The sequence below is a fragment of the Vanellus vanellus genome, assembly GCF_965231255.1.
Source record: "Vanellus vanellus genome assembly, chromosome: 2".
Taxonomy (NCBI): domain Eukaryota; kingdom Metazoa; phylum Chordata; class Aves; order Charadriiformes; family Charadriidae; genus Vanellus; species Vanellus vanellus.
In genome coordinates, this window is record NC_138906.1 from 103,124,808 (window position 1) to 103,149,560 (window position 24,753).

Below are 24,753 nucleotides of genomic sequence, written 5' to 3' on the forward strand. Positions count from 1 at the left end.
AAACCCGCCTCGACGCTGCCCTGTGCAACCTGTTGTAGGTGACCCTGCTCTGTCAGGGGGGTTGGACTAGATGATCTCCAGAGGTCCCTTCCAACCCTGACTATTCTGTGATTCTGTGACTCCTCTTTACCCCAAAGAGATACATGCAAAGTCAGCAGTTTGGACAAAGGGCAAAACAAAAGTTGTGGCTTTTTTCATTGGTGGGAGGAGCGTGTCCCAAAGGATGAGGATGGTTCAGTGGAGCACAAAGTTGTACCTGAGGAGTTTTAGCAAGGTCCTGCCATCAACCTGCCAGCGCGGATCCCTGTACCCTGCCCGAGCCGCTGGGCAGCGGCCGCAGTGCGCTGCCCGCCCGCTACCGCAGCCGCTGCTCCGCCCCCTCACCCCCCAGGCGGCCCGAGGAGCTGCCACTACCGGAGCCCGCAGAACTCCCCTGGGGAGCCCCTTGGAGGCTCCGTGCCAGCGGGGATAACCACCCGCCGCGCCTGCTAGCGCGGGCGGAGAGACTCGGCCCGCCCTGCCTGGCCCTCACCGGGCCCGGCCTGGCCCAGCCCCGCAGCCGTCGCCGCGGCAACGGGCGGGCGGTGCAGCGGCTCCTTCCGGGATTCCCGGGGGCGGGGCCCCTGCGCCTAACCCCGGCTCATCGACGTCACCGGCCGCGCTGCGTCAGGTGTCCCGTGCCGGAAGCGCGGGGAGGAAGGTTGGAGCTGCCCCGCGGCTCGGCGGAGGGGCCATGGCGGCGGGGTACCAGTACAGGCCTAACGGCGGCGGCGGTGCCGCCCTGCCCGACCCCTCCTTCCTGTGGAACGTCTTCCAGAGGTGAGGCCGCCGCGCCCCTGGGGGTCCTGGGCGGGCCGGCCGGCGTCGCGTGCCGCCCTAACGGCTAACGGCCGCGGGGAGGGGGCTGAGGAGATGGCGGAGGGGGGCACTGCAGCTGCTGGGTCGAGGCACTCCCTTCCCGCGGCGCCGGGCCTGGCCCGCCGCGCTGAGGCGGCTGCCGCTACCCCCGGTCGTTGCCGGGCCGCGCGGCCGAGCATCGCTGGCCGGGCCGGGCCGGGCCGAGCCCTCCCGGCGCTGCCGTTGCCTGAGGGGGCACTGGGGGGGGAGCGGGCGTTGGGAGGTGCCCGGAAACGGCGAGCTGCTGCGGGGAGCCTGTCACCGGCCCTGGACATCCAACGCGGGACTTGGCTGCCTTGGGGCCTTGCAGGGCGGGTAAACATCATGGTTATATCCCTCTAGGAGGAATTCGAGGGGGAGCTTTAGGAAAGGCTCGGGGAGGAATAAGCATGGCTGCGTTTTATAGCAAGGGAAGGGGGTTAATGGAAGAAGGTAACCTTGAAAACGCTGAAGTCTTGTTTGACCTGAGAATCCAGAAAGGGTTGTACTCTCTGGTGGGTCAATGTAGCAGTACAGGAAGGCTTGTAAAAAGGAATCTGATAAATGCTTAATGGAAAATTTATAAACTAACAACAATTATTCTCTTGAATACCTCTGGAGCAGGAACCTGTAAGGGAGTTAGCAGGCCCGTGTTAAAAAACATGCTGTTGAGACCGTAGTAGTAAAGAAGCTTAAAGGAGTTCTTCACATTTGTGCCATGTCGAGGAAACTGGGGAGGTTCCTACATTCAGTCCATTTTTATGTGTAATGTGTCAGAGGACCTATCTTCACTCAAGTGATAGCAAGAAGAGGTTAAGGGGTAATGAACAGTATAAGTTGCTAAAACTGGCTAGTATTTACTGAGTGACTCAGGAATGTGGCAGCTTACCTACCCAGCCTTCTGCAAAACCACTTCATCGGAGAACTTGGAGGAGGCATGCATGATGCTGTTTCTTTTTTTAAAGGGTCCAGGAAGAAACAGATCAACAGTCTGACTTCTGCACCAGGCAAACCAGTAGAAACCATTTTAAATAATGTAGCTAGTCAGGAGAGTTGCATGGCTTTTGTTGAAAGTATTCCTGTCTGGCCAACTACTGTCTAAATCTTGGAGTATGTTGGATAAGGCTTGTGTATGGATATGGCTAGGGCTGGTGCCATTGATATAATCTATATAGTTTCCAGGGAGGCTCTCAACATACAGAAGTATCAAAGGCCTTTGAAGAAATCCAGTAGACATAAAATGAAAAGAAAGGTCCTTTGGTGAATAAACAACTGACTAAAAAGAAGAGTGTGCGATCATCTGCCACACTGACAGATGGAGCTGTTCCGAGATCTTTATTCAATATGTTCGGGAACAACTGCGGGAAAAGAAGGTGAATGATCAGATGAAGTTTGTTGGTGACACTAACCGATTCCTGCAGTAAGTCAGGCCTATGAAGACTTGAAGGAGCACCTCAGGAGCCCTGAATGACTGGGTCGTATCACCCTGTCATGGCCAGATCGTGATCGCTGTATGAGGGCCAGATGAAATCCAGAGTAGATACCTGATGTCCATGAGGAAGACCCACTTCAACTTTGTATCATTTTGTATATAAAATGAATGTGCTCTAAGCTGACTGATGGGGCTCAGGAGCAAGATACATCTGTCATAACACATTTTTATGAAAGTATCAGCTTAGCACCTAGTAGCAGCTCATAAAAGGTAAAAAATACCTAGAAAAGAAATGGATAATAAAGAAGGGAGTATTTTTTTGTTACTATAATCTGTGCAATTTATGCTTGCAGTTTGAATGTTGTATGTGGAATCTAGTAGAATGAACTGAAAAGGTTTTGAAAAAGACAACAAGGGCTCAAGGGAAAAAAACCCAGCCTCTGCAGAGGGATCAACTAAGCGGGACTCTGCTTTGGAATGGTAGTGACTGAGGGGAAATAAAAACTGTCCAGTGTCAAGGGGAAGGCCCCGCTACCTTCAGATATCCTTCTAAAGAAGGCACAATGCTGCTTTATTTGGGCAGAAATTGCTTAGTTTATTAATTTTGTGATAGAACTGTATTATTCTCTTAGACAATAGACTGTGAAGCCTCAATGGAAGCTGGCACCTGCCTGCACTTTTTCACTTTTTGAACCCCTTTGAAAGGGGTCAAGGCCCTGCATTCGATTCTTGCCGTATTGGCACTGCTTACATTAGTGGCTTTCTCTCCGTTGCCAACATCTCACTGAGAGCAACTGGGTGCCAAACTTGGGGATCCGATTTGGGAGCCCAACAGCTTACTACAGTGACATTAGGAATTTTATGGATTTAACCAGCATGGTGTGCTCTGCAGTTCTTTTAAAAATAAATAAATGTATAAAAATACTTTTGTGTGTGTGTGGATTATGCCCAGACTTTTTTTACTGCCCGTGTATGTTTCTGTGTGTCTCTTCACTCATAAGTAGGTCTTGCAGTTTTCTTTGTAGCTTTTAATCATATTCCAGAAGTTCTCATCAGTCTGCATGAAGTGTTTAATTTGCAGAAATTGTGAATGGTTTACCAAGTAAAATGCAATTAGTGACTTTTCAGGAGAAGATTAATCTTATCTGGTGAGTAAGAACCAGAACGTTGAAGTCTTCTGTAAGTGGAACCTGTTAATTTCAGCCATTTAAAGCTTTTTTTTCCCCCTCCAGGGTTGATAAAGATAGGAGTGGAATAATATCTGATAATGAACTTCAGCAGGCATTATCCAATGGTAAGTCTGTAAATGAGCAGTGAGGTAGTTCATTGTAAACTTAATGTTAAATTTCATGAGAGACTGGTTACTTGATGCCATAATTCTTTCATTGGGGGGGGCAGGGAATGTTCCTACTACTGATTAATACTATTTAATACACAGCAAAAGGCTGAAGGGAAGGAAAAAGTAGACAATCCTCCCAGTTTTATTTATTTTATTATTTTTTGCTGAGCCCATTGTTCCTGTTTTGTTTTGTTTTTTAATTTCAAGGGAAGTTTTCTGAGTTTGGTGCAAGTTAGTAATAATGCATTATTAGCTGAGTACCTATTGTAAAAATTGCTGGTTTGTATTCTGGGGAATGAAGGCATGCACACCCCTTTATTTTTTCCAGCTCTGCTCCTTAGAAAAAAAAAAAGGTGACTTATATGTTCCTCTCTCATCACTACTGAACCTTTGTTTTTTTAACCAGGATCAGTATATAACCTGGACAAAGATCAGATGTTTACAACCAGCATTTTTACTGCACGTAAAACCTTTTCATACAGTACAGTGCAGGAATTGAAGATGGTAATTTTTCTTTTTTTTTTTTTTTTTTTTTTCCCCAAATGAGGCATGGTTTTTTGTTGGTTTTTTTTTCCCTAACAAAGTAGAAAGATGCACTCTAGATCTAGTATTAAAACTTTCTAGTAATCTCATCAGTTCTCTGTCATGCTTAAAGAGTAACTAGGGTATGGTTAAATAACTCATGTAAGCAAAATGAAAAATTTTTCCAGTAGTCTATTTTTACTTTCCTCTGGTGACTTAGGGTGGATAGGGTTGTACTTTGTGGTTGGTTTTTTTTTCCAGTTACAAATCTGAAAAAGTGTGTATTGAAACTGTTTCCGCACCTTTGAGTTCGTATGAAGTTCCCCTTCTCCCAAGGTTTAATTTCTTCATCCTCCTGTGCTTTGTGACTGAGAAGGGCTTAAACTGACGTTGTGAGCTGCAATGCACATGGACTGAAAGGTTCCTTTTTATCAGTAATCACCTGACTTGAAATAAATTTGGATGCCTCTATTTAGTAAAATTGTGGTTGTGTAACTAAACTGGATTTACTAGAATATTTGTTTAATAATATATCTGATAAACAAAAAGCAATACATTGTAGCTGCTGCACCTGATCCATAACTAAAATACTATTTTGAATGACAACTTCAGCAAAACCTAAGATAAATTGATTAAGTCAAATTGATTAAGTCCCTGTTTTCATTTAAGATTACAGTGCTGTTTATAACAATGTGGGAACCTGGCTTTACCTGCCGTTTTAAACTTCACGTATTTTAAGGATCTTCTAATCTGATTGAATTTAAGGGTAATAGGTAGTGATGACTATATGAACTCTTTTCTTTCCTTATTTACTATGTAGATTAGCAGTTTCAGTGCTTTGCAGTTATGAAGAATCCATACCAAGTGAATTCACTTTTAGACAAAATATTTACAGAACTGTAAGCTTCCTTCATTCTGAGAGATTCTAGATGTTGCACACCAAAGTCACTAACAGTTCACTATATTCTTTTTAAAATACATATCCTCTAGTGGATGGTTGTGTGTATCTGTCCTGCAGTCTAACATGGGCTAAAATAATGTTATGTGTTTATTTCTAAAACACTTTTAAAAGTCTGCATAGTGCTAATTAAAATTTGAAGTTTAATGTGTTTTTGACATTCAGCTTTTCAACATGTCAAGTTTATGCAAATAACAGTGTACTTGTCTGGGAGGGACTGATCATCACTTCATCTAGTTGTTTGCACAATAAAACCCTATGCTTCCTTCTTGTTCTTTTCTGTGCTGTCATGTAAAGTTAATAGTAGTCAGGGGAGGAGGAGGGAACAGTCACTGTTTATTGAAACAGGCTGAAATCAGTACAGTCTTCAGGACTGGAGTTGCTCAGATTTCACTCTATGGCATCTATATGAGTCTCTTGTAAATTTCAACATGAAATAAGATAACTTTCAAACTGTATTTTCACTTTTTCCTCTATTCTGTTCCGAGTTAAATGCTGGCACCCTATTAATAATTTCATTATTTTTTATTTTTGTCAGGAGACATGCAACTCTAAGGTATTGATGTTCTCTGTCTAAAATACTGCTTAAGCATTTTCAGAGCCATTTTTACCCTTCTCTTTCTCTGCTTATGTTTCTCTGTATGTGGGAATGGCCATATGGCCTGCTACAGTATAGGGCTTTTTCCCCATTGCTGCATCTGTAGCCTTACACTGATAGAGTTTCCCTGCTATGGGATAAATTCAGCGCTAGCATAAGCATTACTTACATCACTGCAGCTTGATCCAGCAAAGCAGCTGTGCCTTCACGAAGCCTGATTAATACCAGTGCAGCCTTTCTATTAGGTATTTGTGGTCAGCTAACTGCACTGTTGCAAATGCCTCCACAGTACCCCTAGTCTTACTGGTTCCTTTGTGGTGCCTGCACTCAGCCACAGTTAATGTAATGTATGCTGCTTGGTCTTCCTGGTTCCTTCACAGGCTCTAGAGAATTGGTGGTGAAATTCTAGATCAGGCGCAGTATTTCTTTTAATTGAAAGCTTAATGCTTCGTAGCACTCTGGAATGCTCCCAACTGAGTGAAAACTATTCCAGCCTCTAAATACTCAGAGAAGTACAAAGCTCCTCTTCAGGTGATTGCTGCTCAGGCCATTTTAAGCAGCAACATTTCTTGGTCAGAAAATACTAATTTAAACTAACTCTTCATCAATGAGCAGTGGAGGTGGGATTTATACTAAACTCTAAATTGCACTGTGTGGTTATGCCATGTTAGGAACCTTTTCTTTTCACTTGTCAGAAACTAAATGCTCTGGAGTAATACACCTGTAAAATAGAAAATAAGCAGATGGGTTTTTCCTGAGTAATAGATATGAGACCTTGTTTGAGTTATAACTTCAAACTCCTCTGCTCCCACCAGTAGAAAAAGTGGGACTTCAGTTTTGATCTTGCCTTTTATCGAATACCTCCTGATTACCTGGGACGAAAAAAAGTCCTTCTTAATTCTTCCAATGTTTTAGGTTTGAGGTTGGGGTTTTTTTTGGTGCTGCCTGAAAAACGTTGGTTTCTGTGTAGTATCTGTAAAGCATTGGTCTGAAGTCATCTCTGAATGGTCAAGAACATATATACTTCAAAGCAGCCTTATTTTATAATATGCTAGCTCCATGTCTTCTAGCTCTGAATTCACTGTTTAAGTTCTTATCTGATTTTTTGGTTGGTTTGTTGGTTAGTTGCGTTTTTTTAATATGTTACTTAGTACTGAGGAACTAAGTAATTCTTTCTGTTTCAGGCACATGGACTCCATTTAATCCGGCAACAGTCAGGTCAATTCTTGGTGAGTGTAGCTGTATGATGTGAAATTGTCAAGATACTGTTTTGTGATCTGTTCAGACAATTGAGAATGCTATCAGTTGCGGCGCTGTTTTAGAGAGATAAGTATGTACAAATACTATAATACATATACAAGATGTATTTCTACTGTAATAATGAATGCCTGTTTAAAGGTCTTTTATACTAATTTGGCTGTAGTGTTAACAAGCTGGTCTTTCATTGTTAGATGGTATGTTTCAACATCTTTACTATTTTTATTTTTTCTTCTCTCCAGACAGCCCTGCAGTAGTAAGTTAGACTCAAATAATTTTCCCTTTTGAGTAATACAGGACTGCCCTTTGCATGCACACACACTTGTTGAAGTAGCCTGAAAAAATATTACTGTACAACTGAATAGATAGAAAATGTCATTTATGCGAGGGGGAAACTGTCAGCTTAAATTTTCTTAAAAGATATTATATAGCTTGTTTTCATAACTACTTTTTCCCGTCTTGCGTTTCAATCCTATGTTCTGCTCCAAAAAGACCAAACAAAAGCTTTTCAATATTTGAATTCTTTAGTGTCCTAAAATAATTTCCAGTAATGATGATGATGATGATGGTAGTAGAACAGGAGAAAAATTAAAACACAATAAATCTTTTCTATCATACAGTTCGTATATCCAAGGACTATTTTTTGTGATGTTTTTAATAAGTATTCAGCAGCAGTCTGAGTTCTATCGCTGTGCGACATGCTTTTTGTATGAAGATGACAGTATCAGTAAGTCAAATGCAGATGAATATCCCAGCACTTTTGGCAGTCAATAGACTTAGGCTTTTTCATGTGTCCTTAGAAAAGAACAACCCCCTAGACCTGGCTCTTTTTGTCACTGGATGATTAATCAAGCCCTAAATATTTTCAAACTGGAAATGAAAACCCAAGAAAAAGAAACATTCTGTGATTCATTCTGGCCCTCCTTTATCTTGCTTTGTCTTTTCCTCCTTCAGTGGATGACTACTTGCTTTTTTTGGCTGAACTTTCCACAATACCACTAGTATTTTAGCAATTTCTTTTCTGTCTTGAGTACCTTTCACAAAGTGCTCTTGCTGCCTAGAAATACTAGCAGATCTTTCTGAAGAGCAGTGCGATTAAGGTTTTACAAGTCTCTTTTTATTTCAGGCATGTTTGACAGAGAAAACAAAGGTGGTGTGAACTTCAATGAATTCACAGGAGTCTGGAAGTACATCTCAGACTGGCAGAATGTCTTTCGAACGTATGACAGAGACAATTCTGGAATGATTGACAAAAATGAACTAAAGCAAGCACTAACAGGTTTTGGTAATTCATTTGTAATTACAGTTTTTATGACTGGGTTATGTCATCAGATGAGCTTATTGTTAGGGCTGTACTGCTCTGACAAATGCGACTAAAAATAAGGCAGGTGAAATGCAGTTTTCCTGTGAGGTATAAGGTACCTTTTAAAGATGTCCATGCCACAGGCACTTTTCTTTAAGCTGTTTCCTTTACTGGAAAAAATGAAAACATTCCACACATGTACTGGCACATTCAGTTTCAGTCTCCTCTGTTAGCCGCTCTGAGAGCATTACCAATACTTCAGGTAAATGTCTGAACTTACAGGGTACTCGACACAGCTTTCTGGTTTTTAAAATGAAGCTGGCTGTCTGCGCTATGGTAGCATTCTGATGGCAAAAAAAACTTTTATTCAATTGACTTCACTTACAAAAACTTGAACTGCAGCCCTAAACCATTCCCTCAACCAACCAGTTACTTTAATCAGTAATTATGTTTACTGTGACTCTGTCTATAATTATTATTAAGCGTGGTTTTTATTGCATACATTTTAAACACAGAGATATTTAGCAAAAAAAAATAATTGTCTCTTCTAACTCTTTATTGTTTTCTGGTTTCATTATACACGCCTGCTAAACATCCTAGTTCTTTTTATAGAAAGACTGCAGTAATTGAAACCTTTTAAAGCTTTTCTCTTTTTCCAAGGTTACCGACTGTCTGATCAATTCTATGATATCCTTATTCGGAAATTTGACAGACAAGGAAGAGGACAAGTCGCTTTTGATGACTTTATTCAGTGCTGTGTTGTTTTACAGGTAAGAAAGGACACGTACTTTAATGTCAATTGTAGAGAAAAAAAAATAAATATCATCTTTTCTTAGGCTTTTATGGTTCTCACTTTACTATAATAATGGATCTAGAACTTGCTTTTATTTATAATAAACCATTTGAATTAAAGTGTATGAGAGGTGCTAGAAACATCTTCATTTATTGGTCTTCGCTAGTTATCCATTTGCATCACAAGTAAATTTGATACAGTTTGGAAGGGCAAAAAATGTAAAATAGTCTCTTTTAAAAGGAAAACACTTAACACTATTTCCATTAGTTTAATACACACGCTTCCTCTGGATCTTGTGTGTGTTAAAACTGGAGTGTGTCACGTCCCGTGGTGCCCATAATTCTTGTAATCTGAATTGTGAGGTTTTTGCCTACCTCTCTGTTTAAGGCTCAGACTAAAAGGAATGTGACCTAGCAGCTGAAATTACACAGTCTTTCGTCACTTTTGTTCCTGCAGGGGCAACAGTAGTAAGACATTTCCAAAAAAACCTTTCAGTAACAGAAATACATGTCTGAATACATAGAGAGAGAGAGAGAGCTGTAGTTTTACAGGTATATTCTTTTGTTTAGAGATCAATCAGTGCGTGATTCCTCACCTCATTGCTTAAGGTTTCTCGAAGTGTATCTGACTTTTCTGAAATGTATGCAAGACTTTGGGGAAAAGTTGGGAAACTGTACCAGTGGACAACCTGAGTGTTTAGTAGGATCGGAAAAAAGTTGCTCTTGTTACACTGGCCAGCATTGCAACTGTATCTTACAATACCACCTGATATGCAACATGAAGAGAAAGCAATGCCCTGCAAAAGTAGTATCTCTGTTATTTGCATACACGTTTTGTTCTTGTTTTAGCTTTATGTCTATAACCGTAACTCTGCTGAAACATCAGTTGCCTTTATATTAATTTGTAATATAAGCCAATTATGCTTAGTTATAAACTTAAACTCTGGTAAAGAGGGCTTTGAAATGGCGCATCATTCAGCTGGTGTTAGTGAAACTATGCTGGTAGTTATTTCGGTCCGCTGTCTGTCCTGCCTGGCACCTCTGGGGTTATACAGAGACAACTCCGATACTAATGATACATGAAGCATTTTTGGCTAGAAGATGAGAAATGGACAAGGTACTCACTGGATTCTGTCTCTACATGACTCCCAAATATCTCATCGGAATTGTACATTGTTTCCCCCCCCCTCCTTTCAAGCCAGTTATAAAAAGCTGTGAGGTCTATGAAGTGTGCCTCGATAGCCTTAGGTATTGTAGCATAAGGTGGTTTTGGAATCAAATCTGCTACACAGCTCAGGCATGAGACATGGCAAAGAGCTACCTCTGCTTGCACGAGATTGTCAAGTGTCTACAGAGGGGATGAACAGAACGTGTTCATAAAGCCATAGAAACATAAGCGGTAAGGGGAATATGTGGCAGTCTGAACTTTCCTGATGTACAAAAGTATGTGTTTTTCCCCTTTTCAGAGGCTGACTGATGTGTTCCGACGTTACGATACTGATCAAGATGGCTGGATTCAGGTGTCCTATGAGCAATATCTTTCCATGGTCTTCAGCATTGTATGACCTGATAACTAGGAATTGCACACTGGCATTACACAGACTGGAGCTGCCAAATCATCCTGTACTGAATAAGATTATTGATGTATTATAATGGATATAACTTCACATTCTTAAATTTTGTATGTTGGTCATCACCTTCAGAATCTGTACTTGAGTTGGTTTTTATTTTGTATGACTGTACGATATGACCATCTCTGCTTACTGTAGTACAGAAAGCACAGAATCTAGATTTAACTGGTGCAATGTCAAACTTAACCTTCTTCCACATATCCTGCATGGAGAAAAATGACTCTTTAGAAATGCCAAATTAAAATAATGCTTGTTAGTTTATAAGAGTTGAAAGTCAGAAGTTGCACAACATGTTTTGCATGTGCCTTACTTTTATAAGAATTTAATGTATTAATTTTTAATACAGAATTTAAAATTAAGTAAAAATATTAGATCCACTTTTATAGTGTACTTCACTTTTGTACAGCATTTTTAAGAGGATGGTGGTTTTATTTCTGTATTCTAGTTTTCTATGGTTCAGAGGTCCCTCCCACTTAACAGTGTTGGCCTTTTCCCCTTGCCTTCTCTTTATATTTTCTAGCTGCCTCCTTCTTTCGGGGTATCCTTGCAACATCCTCAAATAGAACTTCTTCACACCTATGTCCAGTAATGCATCTTCCTCAATGAGTTCCCTACAAAAATAAACTACTCTGGATATATAGTTCCCTCTGCTCAGTGGGCTCATTTAACACCACAGTCTGGCTTTTTTGCTGAAGCACTTCATTTGAAGTGGCCTTGAATTGACAGTAAAACATTCTCAAAAACTCACCCTCCATCTCACCAGTTGCAGATGCAGTAGGACATGGTGGAAAAATTGAACCAAAAAAAGTAATGACTGATTCCTGTTGCACACCATCTCCTGTAGTAACTTTGAAGAAGCAACAAGAAGTTAACAAGTTTTCTTAGATTGCTCTAAGAAAATATTACACCACCATTATCCAAAGCACTTAAAAATACTCGAGCAGCACTATTACTTATCTGTAACTGCTACTTGTCAGGATATGTTTACAGACAAGAGCTTTTAGCTTTTATCCAAAGACTTTTTCTTAAACTGTGGCAATACTGATTTATTCCTAAGTCCTCTCCCATCCCCAGCTCACTGTATGCAGGCAGTCCACATGTGCCCTTTTGTTCCAAATTTCATAATCGCACACAGCCTCAGGCAGGTTAAGCTGTGGTTGATGGGAGTGCCTATACATAAACTGATGCTGTCACTGATACAACGCAGATGTTCCAAGAGATTATGCAGAGAGGGTTTGGGTCCACAGATCATCCTGCTTAAAAAACCCAATGTTAAAATGTTACTCCCAAGTATCTCAGCTGGAATATAGTATCTGGCATTAGGGTGAAGACAGCCAAGTGGCAAGTGCAGTTAAACAACTAAACATCTGTCACACAGAGAAGCTGCCACTAGTTGTCAAGTGATAAGCAAACAGACCCTTAGTGATAGTTCAACAACCTTTTCTAAACACTCTTCCGGTGTGAAATATCTGTGGTGAGACTGATGGTCTCCACAGCATAAGCACACAGAAACAAGGAGCTCTCCCAAAGCCCTCTGGGCATCATCATCATCCAAAGGGTAAGGGATTGTTTCTGTATAAGTTTGGGAAGCAGGAGTAATGACCGATGTCTGAGACCACCTCACCCAAAGGCCTTGGATGAACTGTGAAAGTTAGTTATGTTTAAGAAGACAAGGGAGAAAGACTTCCAGCAGTTACTGCTTGAACCTTGCCTCCCCAGAAGGCTGAGGTGATCACTATATATGTTCTCTTCAGAAACAAAAGAATGAAAGAGCCCAAGAGTTTTGGGCTCAAAAGAGCTTCTTTCTTCATTCACAAGAGCTTCTCCATTCCCTTCCCACTAAGGAATCTGTCCCTTTGGATCATACATCCCTTCAAATGAAATTCAGTCGTTCTGGGAAGTGTTCTGAGGATCATTAATAGGTCCAAGGTACAAAAACTAAAAAAGCTGGAACCCAAGAAATTTCCCAACTTGTCTCCTGTGAAGGATGTCTCCTTTTTCCAGCCAACCCTGTTATACTTCACTGTCTTTGGTGTAGAACAACTGGCATGACTCCTGTCACAGCGGGAAAGGTGTGAAAGCAGGCACACCGCAGACCAAGAAACTGGTTGGAGACCATTCATCCCCCCCAAAGCATGTTCTAGTCTGGATTTTTATCAATGGCTTTTTAAGGAAATGTGAAGTTGGTTCCAAGGGCTCTAGTGCAGCCTCGAAACTCTCACCTCAGTGGCAGAGCTCGTGGTGTAGCTGTATTAGTGCTGATGGACAGCGAGCATTGAAAGTGATGTTGCTCCGCAGGCTATCAATGCCTACCTTGTGAAGGTTGTTTCCTGAAGAATGACCAGAGCCTAAAGAAACAGGAACAGGCAGATGACTCATTCTGCTCCAGTTCTATACTACATGGGAGCAAGATAAGGCAAAGAGATTTTTTGGGAGCAAGGAGTGCCCAGAAATTGATTCAAGGAAACTGGCCAACACAGGAAAACAGAAGCAACAGGAGGTCTCGGCTTAAGCAAGCCTATTGAAAAAGTAACTGGTAGATGACAGAACTTCCAAGGCACGTTTTACTTTCTTCCATGAGGTCTTCTTACCTGCTGCCTTTGTGGACACTGCTGGTCAGCTGACAAAAAGGTCAGAAGCCTGGATTTATGTTTTCCGTTTCCTACTGTCATTTGAATCGCCCTTTAAAGGGAGGAGGGTTGAACTGAGTCAGAACGAGTAAGAGAATCCAAAGTCGCCATCTCTCAGAAGTCATGTTTGTAGGATGAGCTGCTGGCTAGGGAGAAAGAAGTGAAACAGGCAGACAGATCCTCAGGGTGGATCCTGTAAAAGAAAACAGTCCAAGTTGAAAGTACCTGGCCCTGCAGAGGAAGGGAAGGTGTTACAGAAGCCCTCCAAATGAGGCAATGATGCTTAGTACTCACAATTCTACACAGCTCTAGAAAAAAAGGAAAAATATTCATCATTCCTGTCACAGGAGTAGACAATTCCTTTGCAGAGTTGTATCCTGAAGATGCTTCTTTCTGTTTCTTTTTGCTCTTCATTTGAATACTAGGAAATTGAACTCCATGAAGGAATGTGTTCCTGCAATAACAAAGATGCTGCTTGTTTGACACAAGTCAGCTATACCTGTCTGCTGGTACGGGACACAGGAAAAAAAGTCCCTGAAATCAGTTGTGGAGGTGACAGCTATAGACCAAAAGTCAGTCACACCTGGGATTGCCAAGTGGCAGAACCCAGGCCAGTATCAGTACAGAAACTGCACACTGAAGCTCCTTATTTCCAAAACTAGGAAGATCTTTGAAAAGGAGAACGATAAAAAGAGAATTAAGGAGAAAGCAGTGATGCAGCTGAAACAGGCTCTGCCAAGTGATTGAAGGGAAGTGAGAACACACTGCTGGCAGCAATTGCACAGAAGAGATAAGGCAGGCTTGGAGTGGGTATTAGAAGATACCACCAGCCAAAAAATAAAATCCCTACACGATAGTACTCATGTATAAGACCTTCACTGATTTTGGTAAGAACTGAAAATTGAAATGGAGAAGCAAAGGGCATTTACAAGACTCCAAATGCTATCTACATCTCAGGAAATCTTTGGTAAATCAATGCTGAAATGCATTTCCTCTCTTAACTTGGTCGCTATTCCAACTCTTGTTTCAAAATGCAAGAACCGTTTCCCCAATGCAGGACTCTGCACAACAACAAGCAGGGACAGGAACTGTTCCCCAGAACATAAAAATAAAAAGGGTATGTGGAGGCAGAAAGAGCATCTAATTTAGGCAGAGATCATCCAGCTGCTGTATGCCACTGGGATATCCAGTCATGGCAGTAAAATCCCAAAGTGATTGAGAAATGGGAATAAAGAGCTTTCTATAAAAATCTCAGATTAAAAGGTCTTGACTGGAATTGACAGTGTAGTAGCAATAACAATTTTCTACAGTTTCAGACTTTTAGTTGCACTACACTTTCTGTGGAAAAAAACCCTATGGTAGTAACATTTGTAGAAATAATTTCTGATAATTTTTAAATGTAGATAATAACTGATCATTCCCACAGAGTTTTACATCATCAGTCTGGCAGACACCTGTGGTAGAAAGCAATGTTCTTCCCCTTTAAGCAAGAAGGTCTATTCTGTAATTCAATGGATAGAAGTGTATGGCACAACTCCTGAGTCCAGGCCATTAGAAATTACTTAAACCCTTCAAAAAGTATGATAAAGAGAAAAGGAAATAGTGAACAGAAATGAAAAAGGCAAGCGGATCTTTTCTGATGCACAAGCAAAAGAATTACAGAAAAAGAATTTTAGGGAATTGAGTTTATATGCTGTATCACTAATTACTTTGTTGCCTTTGTGTTAAAATTTGCATGAGAAATGTAATGCAAAAAAATATATGACAGCTCATGAAGACTAACCCTGGTTCGTATTTAATGCACAGAGACAGAGAAATATTTCAGGTACGGGTGAGAAGAAAAATGACAGTCCACAACACAGCAGGGAAAAGGAAAACAGACACTGGGGAGTAAACCGTCTCATTTTACTCCCTTTTCTTTAGCTCCATGTAAGCTGGATGTGATTATATAAAGTAGACATTTAAAGCCAGGCATTCATGAGCATGTGGCTCGGAAGTGTGGGGAAGAGAAAATATAAGCACGGACCACTGATAAACATCATGAACTGGCAAGTATTTCTCAGTTAGTATGCCATTTTGATTGTTTATTTTCCCTATTATTTTATCTGATTGCCTTATAGGTTCTACTATTTCTTAATATGCTTTTGCCAGCAGAAAGAATCAAGAATTTTTATTTTAGTATGGATCAATTCAGCAAACGAGTTTTTAAGTGCATTTGTAACAATTTCATTCCAAACATGATAAAAAAAATCTGCATATATTTCACATCTCTTTTTACTCTGCAAAAACAAAAGCAAGCAATAGGACCCATTACATACCAACCCCTAGAACAGATTACATTTTTCTCATATAGCATCATGTTAAGCCAGAGAACACCTTTGCTGTGACATTCTCCTTTCTTTGTCTAAACAGAAATGTAGTGTATCAATTTCTAAAAATATCCTCACTATAAACCCTTAAAATACCTCAACTGGCCTTAAATTTGTGTGAAGAAAAGTAAACCTGTATTTTGATGCAACGGACCTGTACTTTCCGTGAATATTCTTCCTAAATAGTTAACACAAAAGTAAACCTCTCTTTTTTTCTAAGTTGGGAAGGGTATTAAAAGGGTGATTAGCTTTTTGCTGACAGAATAACATTAACATATTTTCAAAAAATAACAAAAGATTTTTTCTTCTGTAATATACTAAGATATAACAAATACATTAAAAAAGCCTAAACAAAATATTATGTTCACCTCCGTTATGTGCAAGCTTGTGTTCCAGCTATATTTCCCATGTTAAAAGATTAAACCCTACCTCCCTTTCCCCTTCCAAAACCAATCAAACACAGAATTAAAAGCAGTCTCTTTCCTGAAAGCCAAGAGATGGAGATTCTTGAATCTGTTCATCTGTTTCCCGTTCAGCTGTTGTTGCTCCTTAATCTTTTCCTCTAGTTTCTACTAGCACATTGACTAATGTCTGAATATTTAGTTCTAGAATGGGGAGACAAAAACATTTAAAGTTACTTCTATTTCATGTTATTTCACATAATAGATCAGAGAGAATGTTAAAATGAAAGTTTTACTGTTAACAAACTGTCTTTATTCTCGTACCATAAGCATAGTTTGCATTTGTCCAAACTCATGCCCAGTGGGCAGCTGTACAGTAGCTTGTGCCCAACTGCCTCTAAATCCCTCTTATAATCTATTTCCAAAGGAGAATCTTTTTAACGTTACTATTTCATAGTTATTAACATAACTATTTTTAACATTAAGGAATATTTCTGTAATAACTGGAAAAAATAATTTGTCATATAACAAACCAGCTCTTTGATAACATTTCTCTTGTTATCACAATGTGTTTGATCCAGTTGGAGTATTTTCATCTATTATAATGCCATCCAAGTTTGGTTCTGCATGCATTTCAATGTTTTTTTCTTTATGGCAATACATCCCCTCCCCACAGTACAAACTCCGATCATGATATAAGATGCTAGCTAGCAAGATGACCTGCGATGAACCTTTCCATTCAGAAAACTTTTGTGCTATCAAATTTTCCTCCCACTCACAGCTCTATTTAGTTGTCAAGAGGCAAAGTCTCCTCAGAGAGGCCAATCAATGCCATTCTTCAACTGATACAGATGTTGAGCAAAATTAACTCAACGCCTCTGAACAGAGTGTACTATCCCTGCAATATGCGGTCTCCTGCTTATGCTAAAGCAACTATGTTGATGTAACTCATTTTATATGAAACCTAACTGCAATCTTACTTTGAAGTGCTGGATAATATGGAACCAACTGTTTGAGCATCCTGGTCATTGTGGGTATATCCTTTCCTCGTAGTCTATTCAAAACGTTGGGAGTAAGACCAACAGCATCTTCATCAAACATCTTATCCGAGCTTCTGAATTGCTGGTAATCCTTGCCAGAAAATGAGTACTGATGTGAACCCCAATCACTTTTGTAGCCTGAGTTCTGATGCCTGAATCCTTGACACCTAGATTCCCGGTTCCAGCTAGATTCCTTGTTCCAGCTAGACTCCCGGTTCCAGCTAGAGCTCTGGTTCCACCTAGAGTCCTCGTGCCACCCAGAGTCCCGATGCCACCTGGAGCCACCTCTTCCCGAAGCAGCAGCATTTGAAGAAGATGTACAATTTTTCACAGACTCATCATTCATGTAAGAGGAATAGCTTTGTGAAGGATAGTTTGTGAAGTATCTTCCAGATGAAAGATATGAGGCAGAAGAATTGGGATAGGGTAATCCTTGATCACTTATACTCCTTGCTTTTGAACATGCTTGTTGATTCCTCCAATTTGAACTTTCCCCACCATATGAGACTCTGTTATCAAGGAGCTTATTTCCTTGCACATCGTTGGACATATATTCTGCCGAGTACTCACTCACTGGACTTGTCTCATAGGAAGAGGCCCCACCAGCTGAATTACTGCCAGAAGCAGATCGGCTGAACTGTCTCAGCCATTCACTGATACCACTGGCAGGACTTCCAGTCTGAAGAGCAAGAGAGTCCCTGAGTGCAGACATCATTGCAAAGTCATTCGATCTCAGTCCATAGGAAGATGATCCATCATCTATTTGGTAACTGTATGAGCTAGCAGCTGCAAAAGGAGTATCTGCAGAACACTCTTCATACTGAGACAAAAAACCTTGATTCCAGTTAGAATTCCCTGAATAAATAAATGAACGAATGAATGAATAAATAGAGGGCACTACTAATTTGTTAAATGTAACTAGTGCAACTGTTTGCAAAATAAACTTAACTAGGTATAAGCCTTTTTTTTTGTCTGACTATATATATGGTGTTTAATGCCTATTTACTGCATTAGCAAACATCAGCCTTCTTTCTTTGACTGCATTTGCAAGGCTGAATAAAATTCAAGAAGAACAGGAGGGGAATAACTGACTCAAAGCAATTAATCACTTGAACTAATACATCATCTGAATTCAACTATACTTTGCTCTACTGTCAAAGCATCTTAAAAATCAACTAGTGGAATTACCCATTTGAAGGCCTCTAAAGGAACATGTATCTAAGAGAGTTCACGGAGATCAGGATACACTAACAGTATATATGAACGGTTATAAACAGTAAAGCGAGGATCTCTCAAGAAGTTAACACCTTTGATCGACACATGGTGGTAGCACATGTGCTCTTAATCCACTGTGGATATGAAATAAAATGGGTTAGCTTAAATCATAAGATTTTCTGTCAGTGTTTGTTTTCTTATTAAATATATCAGTTCGCAGGGGGGAAAAAAATAGAAAATGTTTACAAAATTAAAGGCTTTAAATCCTCTAGAAATACAGCCAACCAAAAAGTTGCCAAAGCTCTACTGCAGCTAATCCTTATGTCCTCTCTTACTGAGCTTCTTTTCATTCTAAGATTTGGGGGAATTAGAGGGGGGCAACTACTTAGAAGTCTAAGGAAACAAGCTAAAAATCTCTTTCATTGTACATTCACTTTCAATGTAAGAATGGCAAATACTCCTTTGAAGATACCTTGACACACAAACCTTCACACTGAAGCCAGGCAGGTGTTACTGCTTGGATTTCCAAAAACCTCTACTGTTGTAATACTGTTCAGTGAGACAGAAGTATTCTTAGTCAAGGTTGAAGTCATTAAGGCTTCAGAAAATGATACTCTAAACTGATTCAGAGGGCAAAGACACACAGTACTCTAGCAAAGAAGCACTACAACTGGCCATAAAAGTCAATTTTTGCAATCTGTGCAGTGATAAGAGTAGACTTAAACTAATAGAACAAAGTGTCTAAATTACCTTTGGATTTTCCATATGGCTTATAGTGTTTTGGGATGCTTTTCCTTCCTGGAAATTCACCTTGAGATATTGACATCAGTGGCCTCAGACTGTTAGTATAATTAACCTAGATAAAGCAAAAGGTCAGAATGTCTGTTTTAAAACTCAAATCTTGAGCATACAAAAGATAATAGTGAGTTCCCCATGAAAAGTTAGCAGAGTACAATTTTACATGACAGCAAACTCTATGTGAAGGATGTGTTGTTCTGCATCCACATTAAACCACAATTTTCATAAGTATTATTTGGAAGAGTTACATGTCTGGAGAATGGAATGAGGTGTCTGGGGAAGACAATGTCACCTGTTTCAAATTTTATTGCCTCATATCTCTCAATATCACCTGGCTAAAATATAAAACCGGTACATGTGCAAATCCTATCTCTAGCTGGGGAATGCAGAATGGAAAGCTCAGCTCCTGCCTGAGATTAAGCTATGACAACAATTTTTAACTAGCTCATGAGAACTGTACTATATTAAAATGCATGACATTTTGAAAGTGTAGCTCTCAAAAAGGTGGTTGTGACATTTGCACAATGACAGTTACCACAGCTCAGCTGACATGGAATATATTACTAATGCCTAAGAAACCAATCTGAAATATCTTTCAGAAAAACACATGCTGAATTTTGCGACTCAGTAGCTACCAGAGGTGATGAGTCATTTTTATACAGATTCTGGTCCTTCTTCAGACCCTTTTTTCTACAGGTGTTCGGGTTTTATGCAAAAAAGCTATAGAGGTTTGTAAGGGCCAACAGGAAGACAGGAACATCTTGTCTACCTTAGTCTGAACAGATTAAAGCTCTCAAGTGGGAGCAGAGCTACAGGTCACCAGCAAGAAAGACTCATCCGTATGCCCACACAAGAAAGAGGTGAAACATTTCAGTAGCACTTAAAGCCTGATTAATCTTAGAAGGAAAGCTACCATGCAAGGGACCAACTGCAAAGAAGGAGGACAACCAGACACTGTGAAGCAAAATGGCGCCCAAAACAGGGGGAGAACACATGCAAAATAGAACCAAAAGAGATGGAAGATGATGGAAAACTAACAGAAATGTGCCAGGCTATTAATGCATTTGGTAGTTAGAAATCGTAAAAAAAATTAAACTGTATTTAACTGGGGGGGGGGGGGGGTTGACCTATGCCTGAACTGCTACAGTTTGGCAGAGTGCTAACACAATGAGTTCCACCACTCCTTTCCTCCCAGTCGTAAAACAGCTCTGGTCAAGATTAAGTTACTTACTGCTGCTTTCTTTTCACAAAAGGCCTTCAAAGCTTCCGTGAGTTCCTGTGTAATATGAACAACAAGTGTTGCTTCTGAGTCTGAGGTGATGTGAAAAGTCTCCTGTTGAAAAACATGGTTAGAATCGGTCATTAGGATGATGAAGGGTCATACACACAAACAGACCAAAGTTATACTTTGATTTTGGTATAACCAAGTTTATACTATTAGTTGATATATAAGACATATATAAAACATGTATATATACATATGTATGAAAAAATAAAACTGTGAACATAATTATGGCCCAATAGAAGGTAAAACAAAACCCTGAATGTCTGTGCCACTCCCATACTGTCAATCATGAACGTTTTGTTGAAGATGGAGAAGGGCACAAGTCCTAAATTTATGTTGTCTGTGTAGAAAATAGAATAAAAAGTAAGCTTCAGCACCTTCATCAAATGCCTTTGATTCCCACGTTTTAGTAACAAAAAAATGAAAGTTTCCATTATAATTTTCCCATGTGTAATTTTGGGAATGAGATATACCAAAAGATAGTCATATAATTCTATAAAGCACAGAACAATTATGGCTATCTGTCTTTTTAATGTCCGAAGAGACTGATTAGTAAGTATATGAAGTTATAAGTAAGTTAGAAGAATATAGGCAGCCTGGGTAGTTTACTGATTATCCCCAGACTTCTTTTTCTCCACCTCTTCCTAAAGTTGCAAATAACCACCACTTATAAGAAAAAAAAGAAGAAAAACTGAAAGAGAAAAAACATCTCTTCAGTTGATAATGAAGCACATATCTCAAAACACTCTACTTGTGTATAAACACAATTCAGACTCAAAGGAAAGTCTGTAGTTGCCTTAGTAATTGGTGGTGGAGTAAAACAGTGAATATAAATGGTTAGGTATTTTCACAACGTAATACCAAAAGACAAACCAAGGCTTACTATGCCACTGCTAACAGCAACTGAACTGATAAAACTTCCCCACTCCAACACCAGCAGCTGTGCTCCAGTATCAGCCAGTTTCACTTGGCTGTTTGGTTCTGCAGCAGCAGCGCTAGCCACAGCACCAAAGGCAGCAAGACCAGACTGGCTCCTTTCATTCGGCATTATCAGCAATCCCATTAGATATGGGCAGCCAACAGCACATGAGCAACATCAGTGCTGCTAATACTGCTCGTCAGGGTGGCTCCTCACCAAAGGGAAGAATGATCCACAATTATTTTACATACATACCAAGAACTCTAGAGCTTTCTGTTTCCGAACAGGATCATTCTGTAGGATTGTAGAATGGGGAAGAAAAATTGAAAGACTGAATACTACAGTATTTGTTGCATCATCATGTACAAAACAGTACCTTTTAATCTTTTATCTAACAACAAAAGTCAACACAAAGATATCAATTTTAGATCACAGTCATAATCATATAATATTAGGCCCTCAGTAGCAATTAGATAGCAGGTACTACTAATGCAACCGCATTACTTCCAATACCGGGAAGAATCCATGTCACATCTAAGCTACGTACCTACAAGAGCAATCTTTTCCAGGCTTTCCTCACTCAACCTCATGTTTAAAAAGTTAAGTGCCCACCTGCATCTAGCATAGTACCTGAGGCCTAAAAGAGCAAGACATCACCACAGAATACATCAGATTACAAAATAATCTCTGCCACTAAGATAAAAATGAGGCAATTCCCAGTGTTTGTGCCCGGTGCTATTCAAGGCAGATAGTGGAGAGAACATTTTGAGTTTCACCTTTGAGTTAGAAAAAGGACTGTAAATCTTTAGCTATACCTTAAGATTTAAACCAAGCCTTCAGTATAGAATACGTCTTGTATGAATAGGGGCAAAAGAGAGAAGTGGAGACTGCAGCACAGGTTGGGAGACCTGGCCTGCAGACACTGGGTCTGAGACTCTCAGTGACTTTGAACAGCAATTATGAGAGGAGGATGAGAATGCTGACGTACAGTACTCATTTCCCTTCTGCCATGATGAACACAAAAATCTGGTCATTAGGTCAGTTATTTTGCTTCTGGAATAATATTAATCAAAAGGCAAATTAAGCCAAGTAAGAAGTTTTTCAGAAAAATGAAAGGCAAGCATATGGAAACTGCTACAACATAAGGCACTTGCAGAATTGCTACCTCTACATACCTCATGCTTATAGTCATCTTCCCACCTTAAAAGGAAAGAAATGAAAATATTAAGATGCATTCTAAAGATTACTAAGAAGTTAGGTTTACTCATAGTAACTGGAATCAAAATATTTCAATTTCCAATTTTATATCACTTACCAATACATCATATCTTTTTGTACGGCATATCTACAATATTGTATTTCTTAAAGGTCCTTGTTCTGAGTGACTCTTAAAGAGACCGGTAGTACTGATGAACTTCTTTACAAACCAGCTAAAGGAGATGACTAAAGTAATGGTGGGTTTTTTTCTTCCTATATGAAGTGGGGGTGCCTTTTCTGCAACTTATTGGGGCAATGGCACCCCAAAGAAAGTGGTTACACCTTGAAATTTGAATTGTATTTTTTTTGTATGCGAGTACATCAGATGGCTTTTGAACTGAGTAACCAGTGCAGTATTTCAAAAGCCATAGCTACTTGTAAACTCATTAGCAAATTTTATTTCAGTTTATTTCCTCAAAGACAGAAAGGAACAATTTACACAAGAGGAGGAAGTACAGTGGAAAGGCAATACAAAATTTTTTCCCCATACGTGACAGTGTTTGTTACAGAAAAGATCTTTGTAATAAGTAAACAGATCTCAAAAAAAAAAAAAAATCTCTTTTCATTCCCCTGTGGGGGCTGTATTCTCACCTTGCTTTCTTCTTTGATGGGGCTAGAAAATTAAAAAGAATTATTAGCAACATCATAGGGTTTCCACTGTATTATTGCAAAAGAAGCATTACACAAACAGAACAGTTACTGGCCCTAAAGTCGCGGCAGTTTTTTTAAAGGGCAGGATTCAGCAGCCTAAACCTAGGTACATATGGCCATTTTAGAAACCACCAGGCATCCTTGACGAAAGGTCTGTGGGAGACTTGTGCCCTAACAGCTTTGCAGGGTACCCTACAGCATCTATTTTCAGGCACCTGAATCCCACACAAGAAGTCAGTATGGACTGAACTGAGGTGGGCACGCCTCCTCTATGGAAAAAGTGGAAAGTGTTCTGGATTTTTTTCTGTGAACATACCAGTGCACCTCAAAGCTGCACGTATTCTAGTGCAACTAGTCTCCAACAAGAAGTTATGGAGATTTGAATTTCTAATCATCTCTCTTGCCAGTTCAGTGTATAATCATGTGGAAGGAGGGAAACCTAGGTAAAACAAGGTAGTCTGTTTAAGACAGTAGCTTCAGAGAATCAGCTAATGCATGGTACATAACTCATCGCTTCTTAAGTATTTATCAGCACAGGTGTTCCAGGATAAGCAACAGGACAAGTAATAATTCTCAGGACAAATGACAACTTTGCCCCTACAGTATGATGCTCAAAGACTCATGTTACTGATTTAACCACCTGATGTTGAACACATGCTGATGAGTTGCAACAAGAAGCTGCACCAAAAAGTTTTCTGAATGTCAGGAGAGAAAAGGATGGCTACTATTTCACAGAAGATACCCAATGAAGTAAGAATCATGTAAACGTAGGATGGGAGGGACCTCTGCAGGTGGAATCACAGAATCATAACAAAGTTTAGGTTGGAAGGGACCTCTGGAGGTCAGCTAGTCCAACCTGAAAGGTAAGAGAAAAGGACCACAGAGGTGGTAATAACACAAACCAAACAATTAACTGTAAGATGAGAACATTGACAATTAGAATAATTTTCCCTGAGTTATTCAATTTGTGCTGTCTTTCCAGTAAGCCTCCAAAATCCTCCCTGTTTGAAAAGATGGGTGGAGACAAGGAGTGCTACTCAGTGGTTGGAAACTTCAACCCACTCAAGCTAACAACTGACATTCTGCTCACTTTGACAGAGATTAGCCTCAAGATCAGATCAGGCTGCTTAGGCCCAAGTCCAGTTGAGTTTTATAAGTCTTCAAGAATGGCAATTTCCCACCTCTTTGGGCTGTGCACCTTCTTGAAGTCCGGCTCCTTCTCTGTAGCTATGTTTTAGGTAGCAGAAGACGGTAATTAGATCCCTTCCTTAGCTGCTGCCTTCTCCAAAGTAATCAAACCCAGCTCCCTAAAGTTGTCCTCCATGTCATATGCTCTAGTCTCCTCATGATCTTTTGTGGCTGGTGAGTCCTCTGCAGACTCTTTCCAGTTCACCAAATTTCTCGTGTAGGCAGGGGACAGAATTGCAGAAGCAGCTTAATGAGTCCTTAACAAAAGGGAATAAGCACTTCCCTCAACTTG

The 24,753-nt window shown here is 40.1% G+C and overlaps 1 protein-coding gene across 3 annotated transcripts; it reads left to right on the top strand.

Moving 5' to 3' along the window:
* Positions 1 to 691: 691 nt before the first annotated feature.
* On the top strand, positions 692 to 11,342 carry PDCD6 (programmed cell death 6). Of its 3 annotated transcripts, none has more exons than XM_082479921.1 (6): positions 692 to 819; positions 3,541 to 3,602; positions 6,910 to 6,954; positions 8,109 to 8,267; positions 8,946 to 9,055; positions 10,544 to 11,342. In XM_082479921.1, the coding sequence occupies exons 1-6, from the start codon at positions 734 to 736 to the stop codon at positions 10,640 to 10,642; spliced, it is 561 nt and encodes a 186-aa protein (XP_082336047.1). In that variant the 5' UTR covers positions 692 to 733; the 3' UTR covers positions 10,643 to 11,342. The 3 variants fall into 3 exon arrangements, with proteins under 3 accessions (XP_082336047.1, XP_082336048.1, XP_082336049.1); XM_082479922.1 differs by having other exon boundaries at positions 8,109 to 8,261; XM_082479923.1 differs by lacking the exons at positions 692 to 819; positions 3,541 to 3,602 and adding an exon at positions 4,991 to 5,068.
* The last annotated feature ends 13,411 nt before the right edge of the window (positions 11,343 to 24,753 follow it).

Excerpts from the sequence above, each read along its gene's own strand:
- PDCD6 (XM_082479921.1), top strand. The coding sequence starts at position 734 with ATGGCGGCGGGGTACCAGTACAGGCCTAACGGCGGCGGCGGTGCCGCC. Across the intron at positions 6,955-8,108 it reads AACAGTCAGGTCAATTCTTG|GCATGTTTGACAGAGAAAAC; the intron begins GTGAGTGTAGCT and ends TTTTTATTTCAG. Across the intron at positions 8,268-8,945 it reads GCAAGCACTAACAGGTTTTG|GTTACCGACTGTCTGATCAA; the intron begins GTAATTCATTTG and ends TCTTTTTCCAAG.